This window comes from Triplophysa rosa, linkage group LG7, assembly GCF_024868665.1.
Source record: "Triplophysa rosa linkage group LG7, Trosa_1v2, whole genome shotgun sequence".
Classification (NCBI taxonomy): Eukaryota; Metazoa; Chordata; class Actinopteri; order Cypriniformes; family Nemacheilidae; genus Triplophysa; species Triplophysa rosa.
Genome location: NC_079896.1, coordinates 232,497 through 242,046, shown reverse-complemented (window position 1 = coordinate 242,046; position 9,550 = coordinate 232,497). Strand labels below are relative to the sequence as shown.

The following is a 9,550-nucleotide window of genomic DNA, read 5'->3' as shown; positions in this document are numbered from 1 at the left end:
GATTTACATGAACTATAATATTAAACAACCATATTATAGCTTATAAAGATAAATATTAACTAATAAATGTTGCATAAATCTCAAACCATGTTTACATGATTAAAATGAAAGTGATTGAACCAGATAAGTGCACAAAAAAAATCAAATCATAGAAAATTTATTTTATAAAAAAAATTCAAAATAAATGACAAAGATTGTTCCCTTATGAGCCTAAAAGTACCACAAATCAATTAAAAAATGTTTCTATAAACATCATCAAGTTAATGAGGACAGATGAACACAGGCAACAGTTACTGTAGTCAGGCATTCAGTGGTGTTATGATAAAAACTAAATGACAAAATAATCTTTGTGATCAATTAAATTCACCATCTCTCACCATTTAAAAGGCAGCATACACTGCTGTAAATGTCCATGTTTAATAAACAAGCTAAAATGGTGCAATCATCTGCATACGCTTCAGTTCAACTGATTCTTTACATGCATTTGTAAATAATCAACATCTGATCAACCCATCACAGTCTGCGGGTACTTCACAGACATCGTCCAATCCAAACAAACATAACTTTAATCTAATAATACAGGCAGCCATCTAAACTCTGTAAAACACACAGTAAACATGTGGAAGAGAAACCTAAATTCAGTCAGTTACAGAAACCTTTAACCAGTGTGACAGTGCAACTTCAGATTTGAAAGAGTGTGAACTAGTACGGCTGTTTGGTGATGAAGCGACTGAACATCGTGAAAGCTGCTATTGGTTTATCAGTAGGAACCATGTGACCCGAACCCTGTAAAACAAATGAAGAGTCCATCAACATCAATTCAGAATATCCAGTGAAACCTCACAAAAGTGCACAGGCGGTTTTATTTTTGTTTTTTTAAGTTTTATGGTAGTTATTTAACTGTAGTGAATTTAGCTTTTTTTATATTTTCAGTTTAATTTTGAGCAAATTTCCCATTTTATTTTTACTATTGCTATATAAAAGTTTCATTTATTTCATTTCATTTCATTTCATTTCATTTTAGTTTCAATTTCTTTTTTTAGTTTATAATTTTAGTGCCTCAATTTAAATTTTAAAACTTACGAATTAATTGCATTTAATATGAATATTGAATATATGAAATAATGAATTATACCTGTTTTTTTTCAACCTTGAGTTACAGTACGGTTTTTTGCAAACAGTTGCAAATGTCACCAACAGGGGGAGCAAAGACGCTGCAAAGCAGCTACAGTCATTCAGGTCAAATTACACAAACTATTATGGCATTTAGCAGGACATGCAGACGTGATCTTTAGCAAGGGAGAGTTAATAACCATATTTAAGAACTTAAGAACATATTTCAGAAACGAACAGCTCTGTACATTACCGCAGTAAATACATAGATTGCGTATATATGTATACGCAATGTATATAGCTTGCGCTTTGCCAGACTTACCATACACAAAGAAAATATTTGTAACATGTTCAAAATGTTGTCTGTAAAGTCACTTTGTTTAATGTTGATGCATGTGTGCACTTATTTGTTATTTGATGAGCATGCATGGACTCCGGTATGTGCCATGTTGAGTGTGTGTGTGTGTGTGTTCATGTTTGTATATCCCGGTGGGGACCTAAACCTGAATGCACACCAAAACATGGGGACTCGTGTCACCGTGAGGACCAAAATTGAGGTCCCCACGGGCAAAAAAGCTAATAAATTGTACAGAACAATATTTTTTACAAGTCTAAAAATGCAAAAAGTGTTCTATGATCTTTAGGTTTAGGGATAGGGTTAGGGATAGGGGATAGAATATACAGTTTGTACAGTATAAAAACATTACGCCTATGGACTGTCCCCACGGGGATAGTCAACCAAAGTGTGTGTGTGTGTGTTATGTTCTGTGCATGAGTTTGTGTCAGGGCCGGCCCTGGGCAAAGGCGGAGTAGGCAAATGCTAGGGGCGCCGCCAATCCCTAAGAGCGCCAAAATGAGTGAAGATTTTAATTATAATTCATCATTTTAACGCGTTATTAATTATGTCACCTAGTGTGATCTGTGCAGCTAATCTCACTCCCAGACTACAATTTACATTATGTTATGTTCAGATGAATCGCGTTCCTTGCGCTTCATTACTCGCGGGAATAGTTCGTTATTTTCGCGCAAGGCAAATTTCTCGCCCGAGTTTTAATTCTTTGAACTTGCACGGAAGACGCGATTTACGCACGTTCGTAGTCCGTTTCGCGTCATTCACATCGCCTGCCGCGAGTTTGCGTCTACTTCTCAGCATTGACTTTGTATGTAATTTAATTTTATGTGCATGTAACGCGTAAGAACACTGTTTTTGTGTCTGTGGCCTTGTGGTTGGAATGCCTACTTCCCATTTTGTACTTCTCGCCGGTTAGAAGTTCGAAGCCCGCTCGGAGCAGGTTCAGGTAGCAGCGGTTACACATGTCAGCTACATGTGCAAACACAAACCATTTATACAAAACTTTTATACAAAGGCGAGTTAAAAAAAAACATATCAGATGTGAAAAGGTAGGAAACATCAAATGTTGCAATATAGAGGTGCAAATTATAAGTTACAATTGCTTATTTCCACTCTACTGGTAACACTGATGGGTGCTGTATTTTACTGCTTTCAACTAAGTGAACTGAAAAGTGTGTGGCACTATAGCATGTGCCATTTATTTAAGAAAATCCAAAACAGCATTTCTGCAGAGGTTGACAAAATGTATAAACACAATTTCTCATTAACCCTTATCTAAATAATAATAACAATCAAATATTCGTTTTATGAGCTCTAATATTCAAATACAGTAGCCTATTATTGAGAAAACAATCTGATTTATTTTATTTGCAACATTATTTTCAAACAATGAGAAGTTAATTAGAAACATTTTTATTACAAATGTTTGTAGTTGTTATTTATTTACTTCCTATTTATGTTAATCACAATTCATTTTATATTAAAATAAGTATGAATTTTGCTTTTTAAAAAAATCATCTTTATTTATTTTGTATAGGAAGGGCGCAATTTTAAATCTTGCCTAGGGCACCAACAGAGGCTGGGCCGGCCCTGGTGTGTGTGTGTGTTCATGTTTGTATATCCCGGTGGGGACCTAAACCTGAATACACACCAACACATGGGGACTCGTGTCACTGTGGGGACCAAAATTGAGGTCCTCATGGGCACAAAAGCTTATAAATTGTACAGAACAATATTTTTTACAAATCTAAAAATGCAAAAAGTGTTCTATGATCTTTAGGTTTAGGGATAGGGTTAGGGATAGGGGATAGAATATACAGTTTGTACAGTATAAAACATTACGCCTATGGACTGTCCCCACGGGGATAGTCAACCAAAGCCTGTGTGTGTGTGTGTGTGTGTGTGTGTGTGCGTGTGTGCGTGCCTGTGTGTTGTGCATGAGGGTGTGTTTGGTGAGTCTGTGTTGTGAGCGTATGTGCTTGCTTCTGTGCTTGTGCGTTGTGTCTGTGTCACTTTGCTCTTCATTTTTTACTTTCTTTCTATACATTTATGGATTGTTTGTAGGTATCATGTTTCATGTACAGCTGCTTTGTGAAAACTGTAAAAAAGTTGTGTTGAGTTAACCCGCTATTTGCTTAAGAATGATTTTTGTCCCACGCAGCACATGCATATGCAGTCCTCAGATCAGGTTGTACTTGTGATCTGTAAGAAGGATGTCGGGAGTTGTCTATTTTATAGGCAACGAAAATGTAATCCATCTCCGCAAAAATTCGTATAGGGTCCCGCGGGAGAGCCGCAGTAATGCAGGCCTCTAGTAGACAGTCTATTAAGCACACCACCCTTAATACAAACCCGTTAAGTTTGCATCAGACGTATTTATACTGTAAAATATTAGTGATCAAGGCTATAAAAAGAAGGCTTACATTTCTGAAACTGGCCTTAGACGAGTCATATTAGACTCAAATAGAGTATTCAGAGTTTTTGCCTATTAGCCTAACCTTTCCTAATTTCCATACATTTGCGCCTCCTTGCGTTGCAGCGTCTTTGCTCGCTCCCCATGTTGGTGACATTTGCAACTGTTTGCAAAAAAACTTACTGTAGCTCATGGTTGAAAAAACAGGCATTATTCATTATTTCACGTTCATTATTTAATTTTCCCATTGCAAACAAAATATAGAAAAAGTTAATATTTCTACTTTTTTTTAAACCGTTTTTCCTTTTTTATTTTGTGAAAGAAATGTAAAAAATGAAAGTTTTTCCATTTTCCATTTTTTATTTGAAAACGGATATGGAATGAACGGAAGAATATAATATGTATTGAATGTAATGTAATGTAATAACCCAGATCTTACCTTCACCGTGAGGAAAGCCAGGTTGGAGAATTCCTTGACAAATCCGCCGACCTGTTGAGTTTCACCACCATAATAAATCCAAGTCCTGCGCTGAACCTGAACCTGTCACAAAACACACGGACAAGCTTTCACATTCTGCAGTCTCAGGTTTATAAATCACATTTACAATAAAAGCTTTCATTAAGAAACCAAATTCTGGATTTAAAAAAACAGGTCAAAGTTTAGGTTTCATTATCAAGTCCTTCGATGGTAGATAACTAGATGCAGATACAGAATGTTAAATTCTCCTTTGTCTTCACAGTTAGGTCTGTAAAATGCACTGAACCGTGATTGGTTGTTCTACATCAGACAGATGACAGCTTCCTGTCTAAGTGGGCGGTTCCCGGTCAGAATAAGCTGTAATGTAAACACAAGAGCGACAGGTGGCATCTCACCTCCTGCTGCAGTGATTCCACAAACCATTCATCTCCCAGAAAATTACAGGCCATGTCAACATCTCCATTATACACCAGCACACGGTATTTCTGTGAACAAACACGTTCTTACCGTCACTACAGATGAAATGTACAAAACAATGACACGCCACCCTCTTACATCCGGTGACAGCGGTAGAGAAACACTCTAATGTTTAAACACCAAATATTGCACCAGTAAATCCATCGTCACTCACTAGAGCGCCCAGTAGCTTCAGGTACTGCTTCTTCACAGTCTTAAACAGACGATTGTAATTCAGATTCACCTCAGCACTGAAAAAAGAACAATTCCAAGTGGTTTCAGGTTTTAAAAGCGGACACAGAACACGGTGACACCGGGGTAAACGTGGTGTAGAGTGGATTTGACTCGACACACCTGCAGATGACCCAGTCCAGAGCGTTGGGTGAGATGTGAAGAGCAGATTTCACCAGCGGGTTGTTGAGGTACAGGGTGGATGGGGTGGAGTTAGTACAGGGAGGATCCAGCCTCGTAGACTTAAACAGGGTGGCCACGCCTCGAAATTTCTGAGCCAATGAGAACCTTCATGTGATTACCAATGATTCAGCGCTGCAGATCGACAGACATCACCAGTTCTTGCTTTACCTCATTCCTGGTTTTGGACCACTCGTAGTTGATGAAGTGATGACTCAGATCCCGGATCACAAACTGCCCGTTCTCAACGCTGGATTCAGAAGAAAAGATGACAATGAGTCTCCACGTCCCAGGACCCAGCTACAATACTAGATTCATTTCAAGTCACCTCGCTCTCTGAGGAACACCTCCTGCACAGGGTGCATACAGATTATACATGTTGAGTCCCGACTGGTAGACGATATAGTCAACTTGACTGAGCTAAACAGAGGTATGGAGAGAGATGGCATTAATAAAACATGCTCATGAGATCTTCATACGTTTCATGAGGACGCTTTCACTTACCTTAGCAGAACAGCTCACACTCGGGTTGTCGTGGAAGTTACAAACTCCACCTTTGCAGCAAAACGTCTGCAGGTCATTCCACAAGCTGCGAGACAGAGTAGAACATCACGTGACACAACTTTCTCATAAAAATGTTCTCATGATGAGACTGGAAATGCTGTACCTCGTTCCAAGAAGGCCGTGATAGTACGCAAAATACACCAAAGAGTTGTCATTTAGCTCGTAGCTGGACATTCCGTTTCCAACAGCAATACCCTAAAGACACACAAACTGAATCACACAAAAACAACACAGCGCAGGAGAGTCGTGTTCATAACGCACCTTTAAATTAATGCTGCTGTCCTCCATGACTATCTCAGCCAGTGTTGGGATGTAAATGCCTCCGTAACTCTCGCCCGTCAGGAAAAACTCATTCTTACTGTACTCGGGAAATAACTTGAAGAAGGTTTTGACAGCGAGGTAGTTGTTCATGGCCACCTGGAACAGTCAAAGCACACGATTCATGTTTGATCGCATGTGTCTTCATGAAGAGAAAACAGAAGATCATTGGACTGAAGATGCGTTTTAAAAACAAAAGTGAACGTCAGTCATGAATGTGAATCATACCTCTGTGTCGTTGGTGGTGTATTTCTTGTCATCCGAGTAGGAAAACCCCACACCTGCTGGTGACTCCAGGTACAACATATTTGCGATCTGGAGCAAGAAGCACATTTAGTGTGGCACAGCTGATTCACAACAGCCAGAGAACAGAGCCAAAGTCCAGTGACATGAAACTGCACATACGATGGCTTATTTGCTAGTGGCAAAACATTCTGGCTAAAACGATGAAAATGTACCTTGTTCCAAGAATAAGGATTGTATTCTAGAGTGGCACCGTCATCTTGGATCTACAAATAAACACAAATGAAGATTCATGTCCAAACGCATCACTACTTGAAGGACTTGCCGTTTCCACAGTAAGAGTCTAGAACCAGTCACGTTCTCACCAGAAAAGGTCCGTGTTCTGTGAGCAGACCGTCCAATGAACTGCATCCTGGTCCTCCGTTAAGCCACAGAACAACCGGACTTTTGGCTGGATCTTTCTGAGACTCAACAAACCTACATCACCCGCAACACGAGGCGTCAGACTTCACAGACACAACAACGCTGACCTTTGCACCTCACATCATGTGAATTCAGATGACTTTCTTGAATACAAATGTCCCTAACAGACACTGAAATTGTCTGAATGTCATTGCAACAATTATGAATATAGCTGTACGCATGGCAACTGAAAACAAATCATGCAAAAATGCAATAAAGCTTCATGTACACTAGTTAATCACATAAACTGTGGGTTTGATCCACAAAGTATTATGAACTACTATACTTGAAAGGGCTTTTCTGTGATTGAAAACGTACAGAACTGAACTTCTCACCAGTAGTGAAGGTGTTTATTGTCGGCCACATTGAAGTATCCAGAATAATGTTTGAAGCTCGGCTGTTTCTGAAGTCCAGGCAGATATTTGATTTCATCTGCATCTGGAGCTGCAAAGACGTCCAACACTCCCAGCAGCAAACACACCAACACAACACGCATCTGAAAGATAGAAACACACAACAGTTGTACACTCCAACACACTACACTTCCCAAGATCAATCTAAATCTGACCAATCAAATGCATAAGCAGCACATACAGTATAGACATCTACACACAGATTCATATCATTGTAGGTAGAGGAGAATCCAGGAAGTGAACTCGTCTTTAATCTTTTTAAGTAAACCACAACAAACAGTTTGACATTTGACTGAAATTATTTTAAAACACACGTGATTATTTATCCAAACTCACCGTTCCAGGTGTGGGAGAAAACACCAAAACCGGCTGTTTAACTGCTCGAGCAGAAGCACAAACTCATGTGACTTTAACTTTCCCGTGATCACGTCACGTGACTTCATCGCGTCCACTCTGCAAAATCAAGGTTTATCCAAAAGCCACAAACATTTACACAAATGTAATATAGATATAAAAACACACTAAGAACGCATAGCATGAATGAACTACAGTATTCAGAACTTAGCACCAAAAGAAAAAAATGGTTAAAAGTTATATATTTAAATAAAGACTTTCAGGTATTCATATACAAATATGGATTCGTTGGGGGGGGTATTATTTGTATATGTTATGTCTTTGGTGTTACCATAAATAATAAAGTAAAGCGATTGGCATTGCATTGGATTTATTATAATGTTGCGGTCTTTTATAACCCAATTTTGTTTATACATAAAACACACTTACTATTTTTGTTTGGTCTGTTTGAATATTAAATACTCAATAGCTAAACTAAATATTTGTGTATAAATGCATTCAAAGAAATACAAAACACTTGCGTAATATCCACGGTCCATCCACGTCTGTAAAGTTGACATGAACTTTTATTTTGAAATCTGCCCATTCAACACGGTCGTATATATTATATATATATATTTTACATATTCCACCGTATACGAGACTAATTTTGGCGTTGTTTTACTCAATATTTCTTTAAGTGCATCAAATTAATATACAACAAAACCTAAACGAAACATCAAGTATTTTTCTTGACATAGCGCATTTTAGTCCACCGGAAGTTCAGCTGCACTGCAGCCTCTGACGACGAGTGGTGGTAGCACAAGACCACTCTCTCTAATTATACATGTTTTCAGTGGTGTGTGCCTCTAAATCCCTAAACAACCATACAGACACATAGGTAGACATTTCTGTGCAATGTAGAAGTATACACGCAGTTAATGAAATAAAGAATGTGTGTGTGTGCAAAGCTGACAGCAAGGGAGGTTTAACCATAGCCCCCATTTAAATTCATAGTGAGAGTAGCTAGTTTTGCTCGTCTGATACAATTTTGCACCTTTGTTTGCACTAAAAATGTGAAAGTTGTTAAATGTTAAGTTCATGAAAATGTTAAACATAAAAGACTAAACATTTCTATACAACTCCACATGCATGATAGCTGTTTACAAAAACAAGCCGAGTTAATAAAAACCTGTACTTATCATTGCATATTACATTATAGGCTAGCTGAGTTTGATAAAAAGTTAAAACTACTAAGAGATTGTACAAATAAGTAAAGTGAGTGTGTAATATAAAGGTTTATTGTTAGGTATGAGAATCACCAGAGACTGCTCTCACTCTGGTCACGGTCTGTTTGAACTGTTGCCATCTGGCAGGCGTTACAGATCAGCCAAAACACACACTAGCAGATTTAGAGACAGTTTCTATCCCAGGACAATAAATATCCTAAACAATTATCTACAGTAAATGTTCAAATGTGACTCTGCTATCTCTCTGCACTTTAAGATCTCCCTTATCTGGTCTATTACCTTGTTGCTCATTTTACAGTGATTAGTCAAAATGCTGATTTGCCAAATTTTTGCACTTTTTTCAGAATCAGAAGAGCTTTATTGCCAAGTGTGCTTGCACACACAAGGAATTTTCTTTGGTGTTGGAAGCTTCTAGTACAGACATTCAACACAATGACAATACAATATAATAAGATTTACAGTCTAAAAGATTCTAAAATGTGCATATATAAAATAAAAGACTACTGTACAGAAAATGGGGCATAATAACATATAAGAGACATTGTACAGGGTAGTATATAGTAGAATATACATATTAACAGATTGTATGTACTGTATTGTGCAAATGGATAATGTTGTAAGTAGAGGTAGTGTTATATACATGTAGAAATAAAATGTAAATATAATAAGGCAACTTAGCTAAGCAACCATGGGCCACGATAGCCGTTGAGACGAGGAGGTATAAACAAAGGATATATGGATTAT

General features: G+C 37.9%; 1 protein-coding gene across 1 annotated transcript; it reads right to left on the bottom strand.

Annotated features, from left to right (window-relative positions):
* Positions 1-141: 141 nt before the first annotated feature.
* On the bottom strand, positions 142-7,690 carry ctsa (cathepsin A). The gene is made up of 15 exons (XM_057337419.1): positions 7,560-7,690; positions 7,146-7,306; positions 6,714-6,825; positions 6,564-6,614; positions 6,334-6,420; positions 6,049-6,204; positions 5,891-5,982; positions 5,728-5,812; positions 5,552-5,643; positions 5,395-5,473; positions 5,167-5,315; positions 4,988-5,063; positions 4,752-4,841; positions 4,318-4,419; positions 142-786 (listed from the first exon to the last, which is right to left on the bottom strand). Exons 2-15 carry the CDS (start codon positions 7,304-7,306, stop codon positions 703-705), a joined length of 1,416 nt encoding a protein of 471 aa, XP_057193402.1. The 5' UTR covers positions 7,560-7,690; the 3' UTR covers positions 142-702.
* Between the last annotated feature and the right edge of the window lie 1,860 nt (positions 7,691-9,550).

Coding starts and splice junctions, on each gene's coding strand:
- ctsa (XM_057337419.1), bottom strand. CDS start 7,306: ATGCGTGTTGTGTTGGTGTGTTTGCTGCTGGGAGTGTTGGACGTCTTT. Junction 6,615..6,713: donor CAGAACACGGACCTTTTCTG/GTGAGAACGTGA, acceptor GTTTATTTGTAG/ATCCAAGATGACGGTGCCAC. Junction 4,420..4,751: donor TGGAATCACTGCAGCAGGAG/GTGAGATGCCAC, acceptor GTTTTGTGACAG/GTTCAGGTTCAGCGCAGGAC.